Here is a 23,411-nt window from a genome sequence, read left to right as displayed (position 1 = left end):
CCAAACAGCAAAACCTACAAATATCCCAATTAAAAATGGACAGTAGACCTGAATAGATATTCCTCAAAAGAAGAAAAGTGGTCAAAAAAGTATATGACATAATACTCAACCTCACTAACCATGACAGAAAGGCAAACTAAAACATCACCTCACCTCAGTAGAAATGACTGTGATCAACAAGACAAAAGATAGCAATTGGTGCAGATGTAGAGACAAGGGAACACTTGCACACTGTTGGGGAGATTCTAAATTAGAGCAGACTTATGAAAAAAAGTATGGAACTTCCTCAAAACATTAAAAATAGAACCTTTTGTCATTCTGTGCTATATCAATAGGGAGAAACTGGTTAAGAAAACTGGCTGAAAACAGATAAGATTGGTAGCCAAGCAGTTTTGATTTAAAAGGGACACTTTTTTTCTTTTGTCTTCACTGGTTTTGGCTCTATAATTTCTAGTTTAAACATAAGCCTAGGAGAACTAGACATCCAGCAGAAATGAATAAGTAAGTGCAATCGTAGTAACCATTTTTTTCTTCCCGTACAGTATGGTTTCATAGTTTATGTTTTCCTTGGGGAGTCCCACTTCTTATTTTCCCTCAAGTTTTAAGCATTACTTTAAGTAAGGGGCCAGTTTAAGCCAACTTTAAGTAAGTTGCCCCTTTTTAAACCTTGTATTTCATTTTTTTTTTACACTGGATGTTAATGGTGCTACAAGAGCTGCCAAACTTGCAGTTTCAGTGAGGGGCAGGTGGGAGAGAAAAAACAATGACTCACACATGTGAATAATTTTGATGATAAAGCTGGGGTTTGGTGGAACACTTCTCTGATGGAAAAGCAGGTCTAAAGAGTTATGCCAGTAATCTTTTATATATATATATATGTCTCCTCATCAGGTTAAAGGTCATGCCATGCAAGGTTTATTCTTTGTACTCAGAAAGTTATAGGGCTAGAAACATTTACATTTTTTGCTTATTTTAGGATTACAATAATTTTAATTAAAAAATCTTTATTTTAAACTTAACTATAAATTAACATGAGTGGTTTTCATAACAATGGAATGTGAGAGGCAGAGTCAGGTGAGTTGGCCTCTTGACAAATCTTAGGTAAGGTGTATTATTTTCTCAGTTACAATGTATAGTTTGCAAGGAGCTTTGTGTAGATCTGCAATAAAAAGTCTATTTTTTAATAAAAAAGTTCCTACCTTTAAGTAGGAATCTTCAGAAGTAAGAGTTGGTAAAACATTGTGGTTGTCTAACAAGGAAGTTTCTCTATTCCCAAAACTATGTGTCTGAGATCAAAGTTGAAGCTCATAAGACTCTTCTGCAGAGACTCCTCTTGCAGGACATGGCCATAGCAGCTAGGCATCCTGTACCCTTGCAAAGGGATATACCAGGGCACCAGGTATGCCACATGCATGAGGTCATCAGAGACTCCAATCTGAGGTACTGCTGTCCCATTCTTTGTCACCAATCTCCATAGGAAATAAACCACAGTATTTAAAGGAATGTACATTTATGTGTTTATTGCTGTAGTATTGAAATGGCCAAGAGATACAAACCATCTAAGTGTCCATCAACTTATGGATTAGTAATCAAAATATGATGCATATACACAACAGACTATGAGTCAGCCACTAAAAGAGTAGAATGCTGTCATTTGGTTATATTTGCAGATCATTATATTAAGTGAGATAAGCCAAGAGCATATCAAGTACCACATGATCGCACTCACATGTCGAATCTTAAAAAAAGTTGATATCACAAACATTAAAAGTACATTTCTGGTTAGCAGAACTCTGGGAGAGCAGGAAGTTGTGAGATAAAGGGAAAGTTTTATCAACATGTTCTCAGTCACACTTACATTTGAGAAAGAATTCTGGTGTGCTGCTGCACATTGGGGTGACTAGAGACACCAATACTATACTTCATATTTAGAAAAAAGTGATTTTGAAATTATTCCCTGAAAGACATCATGAAAGCTTTTGGAAATAGATACATTCATCATGATGTAAATGTACATAATTTATGTATGTATCGAAACCCTACATGGTACCCAATTAATATGTACACTTTTGTGTTTACATATTATTGAAAATTAACTAAAAATAAAATATATTCATAAACCTATATCATTTTTGGTGTCTACACTGAACATGAAGCACAGCAGATCTCTTCAACCTGCACCTCCTCAATGTGGTTATGCCTATTCTTATCAGCACCTCTGCAATCTCTCCACTCTACCCTCACAACCTCCATTCTAGTCTCTGCTCCTCAGTTCATGTTTGTTGATCACACCTATGAGTGAGATCATGATTTGTGTTTCTTTCTGTATCTGGCCCTTGTCACCTACTCTACTGAGGTTCTTCCACGTTGCCAGAAATGGTATGATTTTTTTTTCTAAGAACAAACAATATTGCATTGTGTTTATGCCAGGTTCTATACATCTATTTCATTGTTGATGTACAGTTGGGCTTATCCATATCCTCACTGTTGTAAAGCTTGCTGAAATGTGCATGGCAGTATAGGTATCTCATCTACATATGGATTAATTTCCTTTGGACATATATTTAGCAGTGCGGTTGCTGCATCATATGGTAGTTCTATTTTTAATCTTCTGGGGAGCCAACAATCTCTTTTCCATGATGACTGTACAATTTATACCCCGCCCCAAATGTTCCAAGTTTAATTTTCTCCATGTCCTGAGAAACACATTTGTCTTTCCTCTTTTTAATACCATGAATCTGCACAAGTGAAGTGGCCTCACATTGCACCTTTAATTTGTTTTTCTCAGGCAATTAGCAATATTGAGTACTTGCCTTACATAATTGTGCCCATTTTTATGCCTTTAGAAATGTTTGCTCATGTTTTTTCCCAATATTTAAATTGGATTCTTGGTTTTCATTGTATTGAGCTTTTGAGTTCTTTGTATGTTTTGGATATTAACCCCCTATGGATGGAGAACTCTTTGTGATTCTATAGGTTGTTTATTCACTCTGTTGATCATGTTCAAGCTCTGAGCTGAGATTAAGCTATGCTGTAGTGCCTTGAGGTGTCTTCTTTATTTTTAAATGAAGTTATCACCAGAGATGCATCGTTTTCAGGAGGCTGGGAGGCTATCCCGGGGAATCCACTCATGCTCAATTATGTTATTATGAATACTGTTCTTTGAGGTCATTGACTTCTCAAAGTCACTACCTGGGCAGATAGTCTACTAATGGAAAATCATTGCCTCTCTCTGACACATTCTTCTTTCTTCTCTCTGTTTTGTAGGGCTCATGTTATCAGTTGTGTTACCTGGATAATTTCCTAGTCTTATAGCTGGTGATCTGGTATATCTGTGCAAAGTTTTATTTGTCATAAAATCATTGAATTCACATATTCCATGAATTAGGACCAGGTGATATCTGGGGGATCATTAGTCTGTCACAATATTCCTGTGAAATTGAATGACTACTATAATGTTTTATTTGATCAGATCTTTAAATGGTAAAATAATTAATTGGTGCATCATACAACATGCATTTCAGTCACTCATAGGTTATAGAGGAATAAATTCTAAAGGGTTCATATTAGTCAAAGGCTTTAGATGTTTAAGTGAGTAAATAACTCACCAGTTAGGCATGTTGTATTTTATGTACTAGTATAGAAAGTGAAAATGAAGATAATTGAATGCTCATAAAATTATCTTTTGGTATTGCCTCTGAATGGATTGTATACTGACACACAGTGAGTTAAAGTGTTATCAGAGCTGAGCAATGTTGTAAAATCTCTAGAGTTTGCCAGGAGTTTGAGGTAGGGAACAGAAGTATGCAAGTACACTGTCACTCATTTGATCACTCACTCAATAAATACTTAATATTCAACCACAATTGTCAACTCCAGGTGTTAAGTATCAAAGGGGAAAACTAACAACTACAGCTATGAATACATAAGAATTTTTTCAGACAAAAATTGGGCCAGTTTATTTCTGTCACAAGTCATAGTACTGGATTCTGGTAACAGATTTTTCAAGGGATATATATGTACACTGCAATTTCACTGAGGAGAAAATACTTTTCCTTAGATATGTAATATTGAAAATAAATTGATTTGCCTAAGATACATCCAGGTTGAGTAAATTTCAAGCTAGTGTTCTGAAGTAAAACAAATAGATGCTAAGATGGAAGTGAATGGCATGTCAAAGGGGAAATGTAAAATCTGAAATATTTCTCTGATAACTTTGAGATCAGCAATGCAAACATTCATACAAAAATATGTGATACTATGTTTTAAGCATGAATCTTTTCAGAGCAGCAATCACATCCCTATTCCTAAGGCTGTATATCATGGGATTAAACATAGGGGTCACTATGGTGTATAAAAGAGAGAGTACTTTGTCAGTTCCTGCAGAATGGTTGGATTTGGGCCTAAGGTAGGTAATGGAAGCTGATCCAAAAAATAAAACCACAACCAGCAGGTGGGAGGAGCAAGTGGAGAATGCCTTAGCCCTTCCTTGGGCTGTTGGCAACCTCAGAATTGTGAGCCCAATTTTACTATAAGAGGCAAGTATCAACATAAAAGGGACTACAACAAACAACATAGCTACTATGTAGACAGACACCTCATGCACAGAAGTGTCCCCACAGGCTAGCTTGAGAATGGGGGGTATGTCACAGAAGAAGTGGTTGATTTGGTTAGAATGACAGAAATGCAGAGAGAATATCTGCCATGTTTGTCCTATCTGGACTGGCACTCCCCCAAGCCAGGAGCCAGCTGCCAGTTGATGGCACTTCTTTGGGTTCATGACTAGAGGATAGTGCAGAGGGTTACAGATGGCCACATAGCGGTCATAAGACATCACAGCCAGGAGGAAACATTCTGTTGCTCCAAACATTAGGAAGAAATACATTTGTGTGGCACAGCTCAGTAGGGAGATGCTCCTATCCTGAGTCCAAAGGCTGACCAGAATCCTCGGGAGAGTGACTGAGACATAACAGATTTCCAGAGAAGAAAAATGTCCCAAGAAGAAGTACATGGGTTTGTGCAGTGCAGGGTCCAGCCTGGTTATTATGATTATGAGGAAGTTCCCAATGAGGACAACCATGTAAATGATGGAGAACACCCCAGAGAGGAAACCTTGGATGTTTGGAAATTCAGAAAATCCCAGCAAGACAAACCGTACCACTGTGGAGACATTGTCTTCTACTACTATCTCTTCATGCTTCATCTATGGGGAAGAGTCAATCAAAAGTAGAAAATTAACTACATTTTCCTTTTGTTTTCTTATGTGTACACTGAAGATGGCCTGATTTCAAATTTCCCAGTTACCTTTAAGATAAAGACCTATGTCTTCTATTTGGTCTGAAATTGTCATAAATATTTTTTAAAAATTATTCCTAAGTATATCTACATGAAAGTTGCATTTTTGTTCTGCTGAAGGTTATTACAGATTTTTTCTGTTTCTGTGATGGGCGTGTCATTTTAATTTTCATTTGAATACTCAAAAAATCTGAGTCTAGGTTCAAGTGGAGCAAAAATTCTACTCATTTACTTTATATTTTCTGCTCTCCCAACATTCTTTAGTGTACAATGAACAATTCAAAATTATCTTAAATTTATGAGAATATTTTCTTTAAGACATTTCTAATAAATTTAGGGAAGAGTGTATTTAATCTTGGAAATTGATTTTTGTATATTTCCTAAGATCATTTTAGCTTTTGTATTCTGTAAAATACATTAAAAATAATGATTAACTGTCCATGAAATATAATGCAATACTATTTAATCTTTAAAATGTGTATTCATTTAACTGTAAGTTTATGAAATCAGACACAGATTTTGTTCAGATTTTCTAGTACAATTGACATTCTGAAGGATACTGATGATCTCAAGAAGGATTAGGGACAATTAACACGATTTTCCTATAGAAGGAAGTTCAATAATCAAGAAGCAATCTCATTTACATCTTCAGTCAGGAAACACATCCTAAATAGACCATGCACCTCTTTATTCTGAATGCAGATCTATGCATAAAAAAGACATCTAGTACATCTCTTCTCCTGGACATTTTCCTAGATCACTCACATCCTCAGGAATGACTGCTATTCTACTAAGTTCATTTGCTTCATTCAGTCTATCCCCTTGCTTTATGTGTGGTTTCATATATGAGCGTGTTTGTATGCTATTATTTATTTACATTATGAATGAATTCCTTTTATTTCTAGACCTATGAAATGTATCATATTTGATATTATAAACACTATTTTATATGTGGTACAGTATAGTTTTCCAAACATTTTTCATTGGCTGAATTTTTGGATAAATTAAAATGAGTCAAATAATTGAAGTTATGCCTAAGACTTAAGTACATGTTCCTGAATTTCTGAGTTTCTATGCATGCCTTGTGTATGTGTGTGCGTGTGTGTGTGTGTTTGTACATGCGTTTGTGTGTTTTGTGGTTATGTGTGAATTATTATATCTCATTAACTCTTTCAGAAAAAGTCTATCATCTCATTACTTGCTAAGTAATTTCCATATGAGTAATAAATAATTTAAATGCAAAGAGAGTATATGCAATAATGATGAATACCTCTAATCTTATTATAAGATTGTTATGTTTGCACAGTTGTCAAGATTTGAGCTTCTAAAATAGTTGCAAATGGGGAAAGATCAACAGTTCATGCTGAACTTGGGCATCCTGTGGAGTTCATAATTGAACATGGCAAAGTTACATAAGAATTTCTTGCTACATCTACAATATTCTACAAAATATTGAAATCCTAAAGGCTTCAAACTTCTTCAATAATTATAAAATTACTCTGAATGAAAATCTGATATTCCAAAGTAAAATTGTGTAACTGAGACTCAAAGTGGTTTTACTGCGATAATAAGGATGTGAAACTCTTACACAAAGTATTTAATTTTTCAACATAAAAAAATTTTAAGCAGTTATTCTTGTATTTAATTAGCCTGAGAACTCAATAAATTGACACTTATAAAAACCATTGATTGAATCAACAATTTACTGGGGACTATGATATATTTGAGCCCACATTTGATTTTCTAACCTTAACTTTTAGAAATTGCCACCTTCTTCTATCTTTTTGCTATACTAGATCTCGAATTTTTTATTCTTTTTGCACATTGTAATCTCCTTTTGCTCTCATTTCCCTCTGTTCAAGAAGGAGGGTACTTTTATAAAGCAAATTACAACCAAGTTTTCAAAATTTAATAAGGAAAAAAAAGTACTCTGAACACAACTTGTGCTCTATCTATACCTACTGAAATGTAAACTTTATTTTCCTTTTTTTTTCTTTTTTTTCCTAGGTGAGAGAGACTTAAATTTCCATTAATAAAATGAACCAACAATTTTATGAGTATTTAATGTAATTCTCTGGGTCCAACTGTATACAAAGGAAAGAATATTATAATCCCTGCTACTCAGAGGGCTGAAGCAGGAGGAGGAAAATTTTGAGATCAGCCTGGGAAAATTAGGAACACTTTTCTCAAAATAAAAAGGAGTAAAGCCCTGGGTATGAAGCTAAGTGGTTGGGTACCCTTGGATTCTGAAAATAAAACTATACAAAAATGTTAATATTTCTCTAGCAGTTTTAGATTCATTTATCATGGATTTGACCCTTAAAACAGGAAACTTTTTTAGTAGTAGAATGCAGAGCCATTTTAATACTCTGTATTGAATATTTTGCTCACCTATATATATAATTTGGTTTGAAACAGATAAGAAGTCCAGGTCTTGTTGATGTAAAATAGTGCTTATCATATAATTATTTAGCAAATATTAGCACATAAGAAGATGATAAAAATACTTTGAGGCTGCCTCTTTTTATTGCAAAGAATTTTTCTTTTTGCTTTCAGTTCACCTAAAAATGGCAAAAATAATAACAATACAAATGTTATCTGAAAGAGCATCTTGGAATTGAAAAAGTAAGCAAAAACAAATGATTCCTTTAAAATTTTAAATATTTCTAATTGCTCATGTTCTTAAAAGTAGACATGAAAATACATGCTATATTTTTCAAAGTACTCCATGCTTATCTATTTTAGGATTGGGTTAGACATAATGCTTACCTTTAATGATGGCAAAAGACCAAAATAATAAACAAGTGTGTCCTTTTTATATTTTAGAAATTTACCTGCATTTGTATCAAAGGGTAAGCATTGTTTATATATATTATATCCCAGGAAAAAAAAAAAAAGCCGTGCTCCTAAGTAGGAAATAGTGCCTGCCCTGGGGATAAGTCTTTTCCCAGGTAACTTCCTAATTGAGGAAAACTTTTCATGATATTCAAGGAGTTTAATATAACACATTACAACATGCCTAGTTATAACACCCCTTATATTCTCAGTTTCTCTTCCTTTTTGTGCTTATTAATAAATATAAACATTAGAAAATCTACAGTTAAAAACTACTAGTTATGATTCAAACAAAAATATTTTATCAAAACTGCAAATGGTCAGTGTCTTCAATTAGAAAGAATTTTATGTGCCAGTAAATGTTTTCAAGAGGGCTGGCGATATAGCTCTGTTGGTAGAGAGAGTGCTTGCCTTGCAAGCATAAAACTACCAGAAAAAAAAAAGTTTTTAAGAGGTTCAATATTCTTTAGACATTCCTGTCATCGTTAACACAAGTCTGCCTCCTATAAATCATTAGACCTCATAATCCCCCACACAAAGAAAGAAGGAGAAGGGGAATTAAGACTAGTATTCACTTTATCTTTTCAGGTGCACAAACTGGAAAAGTCATGCAGACTTTCCAGAAGTAATCCCCAATGTAAAATTTAGTGACAGGACTACAACAACCTGGAAAAGAGGCTGTAAAATGTAACTTCTAGTAAGATTGCCAGGTAACCAAGTATGATCTACTATTTTATCATTAGTTGCCCTCAATTGCCAAACTCTAGAATTTTAAGGCGTTATTGCTTGATTATTGACTCAATGAGCTCCTCAAATTGATTGTTAATTAATAAGATAAGTATCTATAACTTGCCCAATCATCCACACAAGCACACTTAGACACACTCACAGGTTCAAGGGAGACGATATAAGATGAAGTCATAGGAACTTGGAATATATGTATATAAACATAAGGAATAATGAATACATAAATGGAAAATATACTTTAGAACATATGTCTTCCTCATTTCCAGATGTTGAAAGCTGTAACTATTGAAGGGTTATATATGTACCTACATATTTTTGAGTGACAATATTTGTGATTAATTTAAATTTAACATTAAAATTTACATGCAGATCCACCTCCACTGATGATCTGCTTGGGAGTCCGGGCCCAGGGTAGGTTCGAGTCTGCCAACCCCCTTCCACCTGGGAGTCCAGGCCTAAATGACTTCCATCTTGGGACACTGCAGCCATTGCCATCGCCTTCCCCATGCACTAGCCTCTACCTTGCCACAACAGACAGGGCCTAGAAGCAGCTATATCTTGGAGCAGACATACCAAAGCCAATGTAAGGCTCACCCTTTCAGCCCCGTCTCAGAGAGACTGCATTCATCTTGAGGCACCTGCACTGCTATCTGGAGTTACCCGCACTATTACCACAATCACCTTTAGTTAGCAGACATTGTGGGACACCAGCAGAGCCTGGAAGCCCAATATCAAGATGAGATGCATATAATCTGTGTGGATACTACAACGTTATAGGGTAGAAACTGTAATATCTCAGATCCATAATGCAAGAAAGAAAGACACATAGACAACATGAAAAAAACAAGGTAGGAAATTGCCCTTAACAAACCAGAATACTACAAAAACAGAAACAATGGAGAATGCATTTGATGAAATGTCAGAAAAGGAGTTCAGAATGTTTACAAAATTATCAGTGAACTAAAGAATGACCTATATGATCAAATACAGGCACAAAATGATCACTCCAACAAAGAGATAAAAGAGCAAATGCAGGTAACAAAAGATTACTTCAAGAAAAAGAAATTCTTTTTTAAAAAATTCAGAAATCCTTGAAGTGAAGAAAAAAATAAACCAAATAAAAAACACATTAGAAAGCATCACCAACAGACTAGATCACTTGGAAGAAAGAAGGTCAGATAATGAAGACAATGTATACAATCTGGCAGATATTGAACATACAGTGAAGAAAGTTAGAAACTATAAAAAGAATATTCAAGAATTATGGTCTAGCATCAAAAGACCAAATCTAAGAGTTATTGGGATAGAAAAAGGCACAGAGTTTCAAACCAAAGGAATATACAATCTTTTCAATGAGGTAGTATCAGTAAATTTCCCAAACATGAAATGAATCGGAAAATCAAATAGAAAAGGCTTATAGGACACCAACTGTACAAAATTACAATTGCTCTACACAAAGGCACATTATAATGAAAGCATGGAATCTTAATGACTGCAAGAGAGATGAATCAGATTACATATAGGGGAAGACAAATTTTTATCTCAGCAGATATTTCAACCCAGACACTCAAAGCAAGGAGATCATGGAACAACATATACCAAGCTCTGAAAGAAAATGGATGCCAAACAAAAATTTTATATCCAGCCAAGTTAAGCATTATATTTGATGATGAAATAAAAACATTTCATGATAAACAAAAGTTAAAAAAATTACAACTAGAAAGCCTACACTACAAAAATCCTTGGTAAAATATTCCATGAAGAGGAAATTAAAAACAATGGTGAAAATCAGCAGAGAGAGGTATTATACTAAAGAAAAAACTAAACAGAGGAGAAATAAAGTCAATTGAAATATCAAAAAATAAACAAAATGGCTAGGAATTCAAATCATGTCTCAATAATAATTCTGAATGTTAGTGGCTTAAACTCACCTGTCAAAAGACATAGACTAGCAGATTGGATTAAAAAGGACTCAAAAATATGCTGCCTCCAAGAGATTCATCTCATAGGAAAAGACATCCACAGACTAAAGGTAAAGGTTCAGAGAAATCATACTACTCACATGGACTACAGAGACAATCAGGGGTTTCTATCTTCATATCAAATAAAGTAGACATCAAGCTAAAGTTACTCAAAAGAGATAAAGAAGAACACTTTAAATTTTTCAAGGCAACCATACACTAACAAGACATAAAAACTATAAATAAATAGGCTCCAAACAATGGAGCTTCTACATTCATCAAACAAACTCTTCTCAAGTTTAAGAGTCAAACAGACCACAACAAAATAATTCTGGGTGACTTTCACACACCTCTTTTACCACTGGATATATATTCCAAACAAAAGCTGAACAAGGAAACTATAGAACTCAAAAATACAATCAATGACTTTGACTTAACTGACATATATAGAATATTTTAACCTTTAATGAATGAATATACTTTCTTATCAGCAGCACATGAATCCTTCTCTAAAATAGACTATATATTATGCCAGAAAGCAACTCTTAGCAAGTATAAAAAAGTGGAGATACTACCCTTCATTTTATTAAATCATAATGGAATGCAGTTAGAAATCAATGATAAAATAAGAAATAAAAGCTACTCTAACATCTGAAGACTAAGTAATATGCTACTGGTTGAACAATGTGTTGTAAAAGACATCAAGGAGGAGGTTTAAGAAATTTTAGAGGTAAATGAGAACACTGCTACAACATATCAAAATCTCTGGGACACTATGAAGGCATTGCATGAATTTCCTTCCTTAAAAAAAGAAAAAGTCAACAAATAAATGACTTAACATTATATCTCAAAGCCTTTTTAAAAAGGGCAAATCAACACCAAAATCAGCAGCAGAAAAAGAAAAATAACTGAAATCAATGAAGTTATAACAAAAGAAAGAATTGAAAAATTTGACAAAACAAAACGTTGGTTCTTTAAAAAATAAATAAAACAAACCCTTAGTCATGTTAATGAAGAGAAAAAGAGAGAATACTCAAATTACTAAAATATGTGATGAAAAATTTATTATCACAACAGACACTACAGAAATACAGAAGATAATTAGAAATTATTTTGAAAACCTGTACTCCAATAAAACATAAAATATTGAAGGCTTCGACAAATTTCTAGAGTCATATAATTTGTCCAAATTGAGCCAGGATGATACACACAATTTAAGTAGATGAATTCCAAGTGATGAAATAGAAGACACCATCAGAAGCCTATTAACAAAGAGATTCCCAGAATGGGATGGATACACAGCTGAATTCTACATGATCTATAAATAACTAATAACAATACTGCTCAAATTATTTTGTGAAATAGAAAAAGAGGAAACACTTCTAAAGTAATTCTATGAGGCCTGTATTACCCTGATTCCCAAACCAGGCAATGACACATCAAAGGAATTAAACTTGAGATCATTATCTCTAATGAACATACAATCAAAAATTCTCAATAACATTCTGGCAAATGGAATACAGAAATATATAAAAAAGAGAGTGCAGCAAGATCAAGTGGGGTTCATGCCAGAAGTGAAAGGTTGGTTCAACTTATGTAAATCAATAAATGTAATTCATCACATTAATAGACTTAAAGATAAGAATCATCTCAAAAATGAAGAAAAAACTTTCAACAAAATACAGCACCTCTTCAAGTTCAAAAAACTAGAATAACTCGGGATAACAGGAACGTATCCCAACACTGTGACAGCTATCTATACTAAACTACAGGCCAACATCATTTTAAATGGAGAAAAATTAAAAACATTACCTCTAAAAATTGGAACAAGGCAGGGATGCCCTCTTTCACCACTTCTATTTAACATAGTTCTTGAAACACTAGCCAGAACAACTAAAAGATGACAGAAATGAAAGGGATATGGATAAGAAAAGAAGAACTCAAATTTGCCCTATTTGCTGGTGATATCATTCTACATCCAGAAGACCCAAAATTTTCACCAGAAAACTTCTAGAACTAACAAATTAATTCATCAAAGTAGCTGGATATAAAATCAACACACATATATCAAAGGCATATCTGTATATCAGTGACAGATCTTCTGAAAGGTAAACAAGGAAAACTACCCCATTTATGATAGCTTAAAAAAATAAAATACTTGGAATCAACAATGAAAAAGGTGAAAGACCTCTATAATATAAACTATAGAATGCTAATGAAATAAAAGAAGTCCTTAGAAATGGAAAGTTCTCCCTTGATCTTAGATAGGCAGAATTAATATTGTCAAAATGATCATACTAGTAAAAGCATGAAATAGATTTAATGCAATTCCAATCAAAACCCCCATGATATTCCTCATAGAATTAGAAAAAGCAGTCATGAAATTCATCTGAAAAAAATACTCTTACCCAGAATAGTAAAGCAATCTTAAACAGGAAGAGTGAAGCAAGTGGCATCAGTATACCAGACTTTAAGCTATACTACAGAGCAATAGTAACAAAAAACAGCATGGTATTGGCACCAAAATATACTTGTAGATCAGTGGTATAGATTACAGGACACAGAGACAAACCTACATAGCTACAGTTACATTAGATAAAATAGCCAAAAACATACATCGAAGAAAAGATAACCTCTTCAACAAATGGTGCTGGGAAAACTGGAAATCCATATGCAACAAAATGAAATTAATCCCCTATCTCTCACCATGCACAAAACTCAATTCAAAGTGGATCAAGAACTTTCGAATTAAACCAGAAACACTCTGACTATTAGAAGAAAAAGTAGGCTCAAATCTCCATCATGTGGAATTAGGTTCTGTCTTCTTTAATAAGACTCCTATAGTGCAAGAGTTAAAATAAAGAATCAATAAATGGGATGGATTCAAAATGAATAGCTTCTTCTCAGCAAAAGAAACAATCAGTGAGGTACATTTAAAGCCGACATTTTGGGAACAAATTTTTATTACACCAGATTGAGCACTAATTTCTTGGATATATAAAGAATTCAAACATCTTAACACTAAATAAATAAATAAATAAATAAATAAATAAATAAATAAATAAATAAATAAATAACCCAAGTAATAAATGGGTCAAGGAACTGAACAGACACTTCTCAGAAGGTGGTATACAATCAATAAATAAATATATGAAAAAAAGTTCAACATATCTAGCAATTAGATAAATACAAATCAAAACTTCTCTAAGATCTTATCTCATTCCAGTCAGAATTAAGAATACAAACAACAAAAACTGTGGCCGAGTATGTGGGGAAAAAGGCACATTCATACATGGCTGGTGGGATTGCAAAAGTGTTGCAGTCAATATGGAAAACAGTATGGAGATTCCTTGGAAAACTGGGAATGAAGCCACCATTTGACCCAGCTATCCCACTCCTTGGTCTATACCCAAAGGACTTAAAAACAGTACTACAGGGACACAGCCACATCAATCTTTACAGCAGCCCAATTCACAATAGCTATACTGTGGAAGCATCCAAGATGCCCTTCAGTAGATAAATGGATAAAGAAAAGGTGGTATATATACAAAATGGAATATTATTCAGCATTAAAATAGAAAAAAAATCATGGCACTTGTACATAAATGGATGGAATTGGAGAATATAATGCTGAGTGAATTTAGCCAGTCCCACAAAAGCAAATGCCAAATGTTTTCTCTGATATAATGATGTTGATTTAGAATGGGTTTAGGGGGTGGTCATGTGAGGATTAGTGGAAGTCTAGATAGAGCAAAGGAGAGGGAGGTGAAGGGAAGGAGCATGGGGGTAGAAGAGACAGTAGAATGAGATGACATCATTACTCTCAGTACATGTATGAAGAAACGAATGGTGTGACTCTCTTTGTGTACAACCAGACATATGCAAAATTGCCCTCTATATGTATGATATAAATTGTAATGAATTCTGCTGTCATATATAACAAATCAGAATTTTTAAAATGCAGTATTAATTTTTGTCATAAATTTCACTTGACTCTTGTACATTGTTTAATTAGGCTATGTCTTTCTCACACTGTTCAGTTACACAGATCTTCATGTATTTTATGTATATTTCCTTTGAGAGATATGTGCTTTGCCAATATTTTCCTGAGTCTGTAGTCTATATTTTTATTTTCCTGACAATGTTGACAGTGAACAAAATATTTAATATCAATGAAGTATGATTCATAAAATTTTCCTTTAAGGTTTGTGCTTTTGGAAACATTGATACATGCCTATACAGGGTCATGCATATTTTATGAAACATTTTCTTCCAACCACTATGAATTTTTAACATTCTATATAGCTAAGTAAATAATAAGGAGTCAATAATTTCTTAAGACAAGAATTTTAGTTTTAGAGTTTTCTGCATAGAAGTTCAATTTTTTCAAGAAAATTCTTTGCATCCTTCTCAAACAACTAAGTTTCAATAATAAAATGCTTATGAAAATTAAACCAAACTAAATAAGAGTAGTAAAAATTCACTGTGTTTTGTATGAGACAGTTTCCATTACCACTTTCAGTTACATGGAATGGAAGATCTACCTGGACACTGTGTGCCAGATAGGTTAGCAGCTCTCAAATCTTTTCAGAAGGATGATCCTGTGACTTCAAGCAGCATATTGGAAAGAAATTTCCAGAATTATTACAAATGATGTCAACTTAAGTAGCAAGTCATTGTCGGGGGTTGGGCCAAAATTATAGCTCTGATGGGGTGTACATAGACTTCGGTACAGATTAGCCAACAATTTAACAGGAGTTTCCGGAGAATGAGAAAATAAAATGGGTACTATTGAAATCCTAATTATCGTAGTGATTTGAATGACTTGGTGCAAGTGAAAGGCCACATATACACTCATGGCTATCCCAAGAGGGATCCCAGTGAATGTGACCATGTAAATGCAGGGAGTATAATCCATCAAAAACTTGCAAAGTTTCTGAAATTTTAATACATTTTCCAAGTTTCCAAGCCGGCCACAAATTCATTTATAAATAAATGTTGTTGGAAGTCTTCTTGGCAGGGCTATTAAAATATACAATAAATATCATTGGCTGGTCACTAAGCTATACTTACCAATGAGAAATACTTAGGAATTAAGGCACTGGAATAATAATAATAATAACAATAACAACAACAACAACCAGATTTTATCAGTAGTTTCACAACATAAGTTGATTTCACAAAATTAGCCCAGGCAAGAGACTAAACAAACAAACAAATAACAACAACACCCATTTCTAAATGGTACTAAAGTCTGGAGTTGCTGAAATATGTTAAATCAATTTTTCAGTGTTAGCCAGACTTTATAAGATATGTAATGAAACAAGAAAGTATGACCTGTACAAAGAAACAAAATGAATAACATTGAAAATAGTAGGTTGCTGCTAGGAGTCCTGTGCTATGAGGAATATGAAATAAAGTCTTTGAGTTGACAGGAAGTGATATCATAGATCAAGTCAAAATTATTAAAAAAAAGTGAGAGTCTTTGTGAAGCTAATTATACCAGTGATTATAAAGCATGGCATTTGAATATTTTTTATTTCCCCTTAAAATACTTCAAGTAGTTTTTAAAACAGCAATCTAAATCTATGATTTTGTATATATTAGAACTGATTTTGAAAGTATTAAAATTACTGTAAAAGGTAATATGAACAATTTTATAGAAAACAATTAGCCAAACAAATCAACTTCTAGAATAACATCACATCCAAAATGATGGGCAATAATATGAAATCAAATATTTACATAAACTTCTAATGAGCAATCGAATTAAAAATCAATAAATCTCTACACAAAAAAAGACAAATACAAGAGGGCTTCACTAATGATTGTATTTTTCTTCTCACATTCACTTTTGAATTTCAACAATTTTAATGCTTTTATTACTGAATTATAGTAATACATAACAGTTGGGTTTATTTTGATATACTCATACTAGCATCAATTTAATTCCATCCATTTGAGTTCCTAGTGCCTCCTCTTTCCCTCACCTCCTCCTTTATGTATTAGGCTTCCTTTAATCTGTTGTTCTTTATTCTACATATTTTTTAACATACATACATGTGGAAACATAGAGAAAGAAAGATAATCAAAACAAAAAAATATATAAGTAGGGTTTTTATGACGTACAGTAATATATATGAATGTATATTATGATTGAGAAAGTTAAAACAAGGCAAATCACAAATGTAGATATGAGGATCAGAAGGAAATTTTAAATCGAAACTCATAGACATTATTAAAATACTAATAAAAATATTCCTAATAACTTTCAAACTAAAAATATGCCAATTAGATAAAAATAATTCCTTAAAATCCACAAAATGTCATCCTTTCTCAAGATGAAATAGATAAATTGTATAATATACCTAACTAGCAGAAAAATTGAACATTATTTTTTTAATCTAAAAGGCTGGTCACTAAGTATCATATGGAAGTGGTGTATAATGACTTCAACAGGTCCAGTTGACACAAGTAATTTACTTGAGAAAAAAATCCAAATTCTCAGGGTCCTTTTTCCTTCTACATTTTTTTCTCCCTAATTCTGTATTAATGACCTCATGAAAGCTGACTTAACAAACTAAAAAGTAGGCCTAGTTTACCTGTTTCTGTGTGACATTTTGAAACCCTCCCCAAACTGACCTATGCAACAGTGTAGCCACTTCCTGGGACATCTCTGAAGGATACTGGTGCAGAGATATGTCCCCAGGGGGCATAACTCGGAGCAGAATTTCTGGTTGTTCGTTTAGTTCTGAAGGAAAATGGCCAGATATCTTATTGGGTACCTATCCATTGGTTAAAGTTAATGGTTTGAGGGAACAACGAGGAATTTGGAAGAAGTAAAATTTAAAAATTTTATCATTAAGAGGTCTTCAGAATAGATACATAAATAGACTTCTCCAAATGACTCAAAAAAGTAAAGATAGTTGTGATCAATGTGAATGTTTATCAAAGGTTGAACTCAGCTGAGGAAGTTTTGGGTAATCAAATGGGTAAGGAAACCTCTTCTGTGGTTTCTTCTCAGCCTCTTTCCCCAGTTATCATTAGCATTATCCAATGGGCTGCTGTGCCAAGAGACCACTCAGACATAGGAAGAGGCTATGCATGGACACAGCAGCCTGCACTTCAGTTAACATCATCAATCAGATTAGAGTCACTGATAAATATCTAATCTGTCAGGAGAAGTGATTAATTTGAAATTCCAGGTATGCCATCATTTTCTGGGATGTGCTCCAACACCCTAGTGGCAGACTAATTACACTGGACCTGTTTCATCGCAAAAAGAGAAACACTGTGTTCTTACTAAGATAGAGATTGTTTCTTCCAAAACTGTTTTCTCTCAAACAATATTTTTTTCTATATTTCACAGGAGGGAGAGTGAGAAAAAAAAAGGACTCAATTTCTTTCTCAAATCATTATAAATGCAGTAGCTTGTGATTTTCCAATTTCTGCCTGTAAATTATTTTCCTGGAATTAGACTTACTATGTATTTTTCTTTCTTTTGCCATTCTTCTATTACCCATATTTATGTTTGATTTAATAACTTCTTATTGAGGCTTTATGTAAAATTATTGGTGATTTATTTATGCTTTTCTTTGATCTCAGCTAGGGTAGATTTTTGGGGCTTGTCATTTGACTTGTTAACACATTCTGATATCTTCTACTAGTCAGAAAGTAGTACCACATTTTGTCTCTACTTTGTATTAGGTATCTCCATGTAAATGTGATAAAGACAGACATTTTTCACTAAAGAATAATTCTTAAGAGCAGTTACAAACATTACAAAATTCTTATTTAATCATAAATCTGGTGACAGATCAGATTTCTCAGAAATGTTATCTTTGTATATAATAACAATAATGTTTAACTACATCAATAGGAATAAGATAATAGAACAAGAAACTGTTTAGATTTTTCTTATTCACAATGCATATAATTTACCACTTGCTTTTATTTTTTATATAAATAATCAAGGTAATAAACTCAATGTAATGCATTCCATTGTCATTTATTTTAAAAAATCAATTAAAAAATAAAAAAATTATTCTGATATAGCTACATTGAACATCAATTACATTTTAATTCATCATTTTCAGTGACTACAGTGTAAAAGTATGTGTGATATATTTGTGAGTCAATTCAAATACATGATTTTAGAAAATATTATATCCTCTTCCCTAATTCTACTATAGCTTTTATCTCCCCAAGAAAATTTTTACTTTGAAAAATAACTTGTTGATATTCAATATAAAACTTGTCAGTTATTCACAAATTTTTTCCAGTTCTCCATTATACTTGTGTACATTTTAATAATATTTATTATACTATGATCCAAAAACCATATAGGAATATTAACTTTTAAAGGTAAATAAGCCAGGCATAATATTCCCCAACATCATTTATGAAACTACACATTTTTTCTCTAAAGTTTTCTCTGAATAGTCATTATTTAGGTCAAAATACATGTGTATGTGTGTGTGTCAGTGCTTGTGTTCTTCAGTTAATGTCCATTTTCTACCTTTTTTTTTTAAATAGCCTGTCACAAATCTATTGATGTCAATGGTATAATAAGTGATACAACAGAGACTGTAATATTACAAATTCAATTAAAATTATTGCTATCAGTAGTGTGTAGCTAGTAAGTGTTGCACACACAAATATAAATATCAATAAAATGATTTGGAATTTTGTGGCACATATATCACGTATAGAGCTTAAAATAGAAGAAACTGTCTACATCAGAAATAAAATTTAATTTGAAAATAGTTATTCAAGAGAAACATAAGTCACAGAGCTAAAGAAACATACCACTGGATACAGGAAAAATAAATAAATCCTACAAATACAAATTGCATTGATTCAATTATTTTCCTAATAGTTTTCTCAATGCCATTATAACATCCTTATTCCTTAGGCTATATATCATGGGGTTGAACATGGGAGTCACAATAGTATAGAAAAGAGAAAGTACTTTGTCAGTTTCTGCTGAATGACTAGCCTCAGGTCTTAAATATGTAATAATAGCTGATCCAAAGAATAATACCACCACTGTAAGATGAGATGAGCAGGTGGAGAAGGCTTTGGCTCTTCTTGTGGCTGATGGCAATTTAAGGACTGTGGAGATGATTTTGATATAGGAGATGAGTATTAACAGAAACGGGGCCGAGACAAAAAGCAGAGCAGCCCCGTAGACCATCAGTTCTTTGGTGAAGATTTCCCCACAGGCCAGCTTAAGTATTGGGGGGATGTCACAGAAGAAGTGGTTAATTACATTGGAAGTGCAAAATGATAGAGAGAAAACCTGGAAGGTCAGCCCTACCTGCACAGGAATTCCACTGATCCAGGAGGCAACCACCAGCTGGATACAGACTTTGTGGTTCATGACCAGAGGATACTGCAGAGGGTTACAAATGGCCACATAGCGGTCATAGGCCATCACTGCCAGAAGGAAGCATTCTGCAGCCCCCAGTACAAGAATGAAGCACATTTGTGTAGCACAGGCAACCAAAGAGATGGTCCTTCTCTGGGTCCCAAGATTCACGAGCATTCTGGGGAGAGTAACTGAAACATAGCAGATCTCCAAAAAGGAAAAATTGCCAAGGAAAAAATACATGGGGGTCTGGAGAGCAGGCTCTACTTTTGTTATTACCAAAATGATTCCATTGCCCAGCAGGATGATCATGTAGATGACCAAGAACAGTCCAAACAGAAACCACTGGAGCTGGGGCACATCAGCAAACCCCAAAAGGACAAATTCCTTCCATGCAGTTAGGTTTCCTTCTCGGAGTTTCCCCTGGTGTTTCATATGTGGAAAGCAAAATCTGATCATGTGTTTCTCAGAGACCTTCAGGGACAGGTCTGGGCTATCTAAATGAATCTGTTCATCCACATCAATGCTGAAGACCACTGCAATTCGTTGCACTGTAAAAATATGACATTCCTTACACATTCCACCTTTTTTTTTTTTAACATTGGATCCTATACATGGTCACTCACACATTTCCCTAAGATTCTTCAGAATAATCCCATGGTATCTCCTGTCAAAGCCTAGCATAATCCAAATTATTCATAGGCACCTGGACATTTGGCAACTTCTGAAGATAAATCCACAGCTCTGCTATGACATGTCAGGTTTAATTAATTACATCTAATTAGGTTTAATTAATTCAACTTTTTGAAAATCCTATTCTTGGGTGTCTCTGAAATTTCTGAAGCACTTTGAATAACACTGTTTCATAGATTATCTTCTCTCACACTTTTGAAAATTTCATTTATTTATTTTTTTAGTGGTGCTTGGTCTCAAGCCCAGATTAATTGTGTTAAGCCCCCAGCTCTCATTTTAAAAAAGTTTTTTATTTGTTCTAATTACTTATAGGTGACAGTAGTAATGCATTTTGATATCATACATAAATGGCATATTAATTCTCATTATTCTGGTTGTACATTATGTAGAGTTACACTGGTTGTGCAATCATATATGCACATGAGATAATAACATCTGATTCATTCTACTTTCTTCCTACTCTTGTAGCCCCTCCCTTCCCATTTACTCACCTCAAAAGCACAAATGGTACATATCAATGGGACACCACATTATGTTTTGACACTTGAATACATTGCATAATATTTAAATCATGGTACATATTTATTTCCCCAAACATTATTTCCTAATGGTGAAATTTTCATGATCCTTTATTCTAGCTTTTTGAAATAGAGAGCACATTTTTGTGGCTATTTAAACTCTTCATATCTTCCCATCACTTAATTTTAACATAAATGCCTTTATTACATAATTCATAATTATAGAAAGTTGAAAAATGGAGAATATTTTATTGACAAATGGAAAAATGTATCCATCCATAGGATATGAAGTGGGACATATTAGAGGATTTTCCTTAATATGGGAACATGGATCCAGATAGAATTAATTAAGAATGTACTGAGGGAAACCAAGGTGGCCTGTGAGGTATGTGACCATATGTATGTATGTGGTGGAAGTGAAAAAAACAAATTCTGCCACTAGGTTAAACTCCATGTGCAGTGTGCCCCACTACAGTCTTTGCTGTACCATAAACAAAGACAAAACAAACAATAAGTCCCAAAGAACCAAAATAAGTCTACAAACTTTTCTATTTTTTATCTTTTTAGAAACTAACACATTGAGATAAATAACAACAGACAATTTCTTCATTTTCCCACAAGTTTGATGGTTGAGATTATTGTTTTTTATTAAACTTGGGTTTGAATCTTAACTCTACTATTTATTGTCTGTGATATAAGAAAAAGACATTTAACATTTCTAAGGTACCTTATATGTCAGAATTTAATGAGACAATACTGGCAAAATATCAGTGATCCATTTTTAAGTAATTGTTATCTAGTCTTGTTTCTATACATATAATTATGTTGATTACCGAAATTGGGCTTTAGGCTAATAGGTCATTAGCCCCCAGGTTGATAATATATTATTGCTCAGAACTTTCATTTCAGAGTTATCTGCTTACTTTTCAGGCAGTTTATTCCTTTCTTACTCTTCTTTTGGGTCACACTGATGGAAAGTTGAACTTGGTTCTTTGAATAAATATTTAAGAGGTACTCATTCATTCTCAGGGGACATTTAGTACATGTACAATTCTAAAAGTGAATATGATTTTGCATATTATATCCAAAGTATCTTCGGGTTTTTGCTCTTCATGAATCTCAACCTTGCCTTTCATTCCTCCACACCTGTGGCTTTGGACCTGTTCCCCCAGACACAGAATAAGGGTAGTCATGGAAGTGAGATAGAGTCCTACAAAGATGGCTAGAATCGAACTACAGCTCCCCTTCTTGCTGGCTGAGATTCACACAAATTGCTCTATTCCTGCTGCCATAGGATTAAAAAAAAGTAACACAGGCTAAGAATTTTACCCAGTTTTAGGATTACTGATCTCGATATATGTAAAACTGCTTTAAGAGTGAATGGCATCTATGCAAGTCTATATAAATGGTACTTATTCTAATTAATATTGTTTTAAGTTTATTTAATGTTTCAGATAACATAAAATATACTCTAAATAGTTTTTTCTTTGTATGATCTTTTTAATGTGAGACTAGAGAAAGATCTTAATGCAATCTTATAATGTTATTAAATTCCCCAAATCTTAAGATAAATATCCAGAGTTCTCTGTCATATTTTTGTTTATGTTCTCATATCTATCTGTGGTTCTACTATCCAAAATACAAATCATTCCTCAGCCCAGTGTGTTGAAATTTGGCGTGATCTCTCTGTATGACTTTTATTTTATTATCAATAAATGATCTGGAATGTAAAGACTGACTATTTAGTACTGAAGATGAGTACAGATCATAAAAAAAAATGGTTGTTCACCATGTATAGTGCTTAATATTTTATTCAAAAATAATTCAAAGTAAGACATACTATTAAAAGTATCCCTCATAAGAAGGAAAAAAAAATGAACAAGATTCCAAACTTTATGTGTTTTTATGGTGAATGGCAATATTTAAAAACTAATTTTACTATTCCAATAACATACAGTGATAAATAAAATATAATTTATGTTATACAAACCC

The 23,411-nt window shown here is 33.3% G+C and overlaps 2 protein-coding genes across 2 annotated transcripts; both read right to left on the bottom strand.

Annotated features, from left to right (window-relative positions):
• Nucleotides 1–4,258: 4,258 nt before the first annotated feature.
• Nucleotides 4,259–5,203, bottom strand: LOC101956434 (olfactory receptor 10AG1). The gene has a single exon (XM_005342179.2). It carries the CDS (start codon nucleotides 5,201–5,203, stop codon nucleotides 4,259–4,261), a length of 945 nt encoding a protein of 314 aa, XP_005342236.2.
• Nucleotides 5,204–19,701: 14,498 nt separating this feature from the next.
• Nucleotides 19,702–20,667, bottom strand: LOC144376746 (olfactory receptor 10AG1-like). The gene has a single exon (XM_078045025.1). It carries the CDS (start codon nucleotides 20,665–20,667, stop codon nucleotides 19,702–19,704), a length of 966 nt encoding a protein of 321 aa, XP_077901151.1.
• Nucleotides 20,668–23,411: the final 2,744 nt, after the last annotated feature.

Source organism: Ictidomys tridecemlineatus, chromosome 4 (genome assembly GCF_052094955.1).
Source record: "Ictidomys tridecemlineatus isolate mIctTri1 chromosome 4, mIctTri1.hap1, whole genome shotgun sequence".
Lineage (NCBI taxonomy): Eukaryota > Metazoa > Chordata > Mammalia > Rodentia > Sciuridae > Ictidomys > Ictidomys tridecemlineatus.
This window is presented reverse-complemented; position numbering and strand designations above follow the sequence as displayed.

Excerpts from the sequence above, each read along its gene's own strand:
- LOC101956434 (XM_005342179.2), bottom strand. The coding sequence starts at position 5,203 with ATGAAGCATGAAGAGATAGTAGTAGAAGACAATGTCTCCACAGTGGTA.
- LOC144376746 (XM_078045025.1), bottom strand. The coding sequence starts at position 20,667 with ATGATCAGATTTTGCTTTCCACATATGAAACACCAGGGGAAACTCCGA.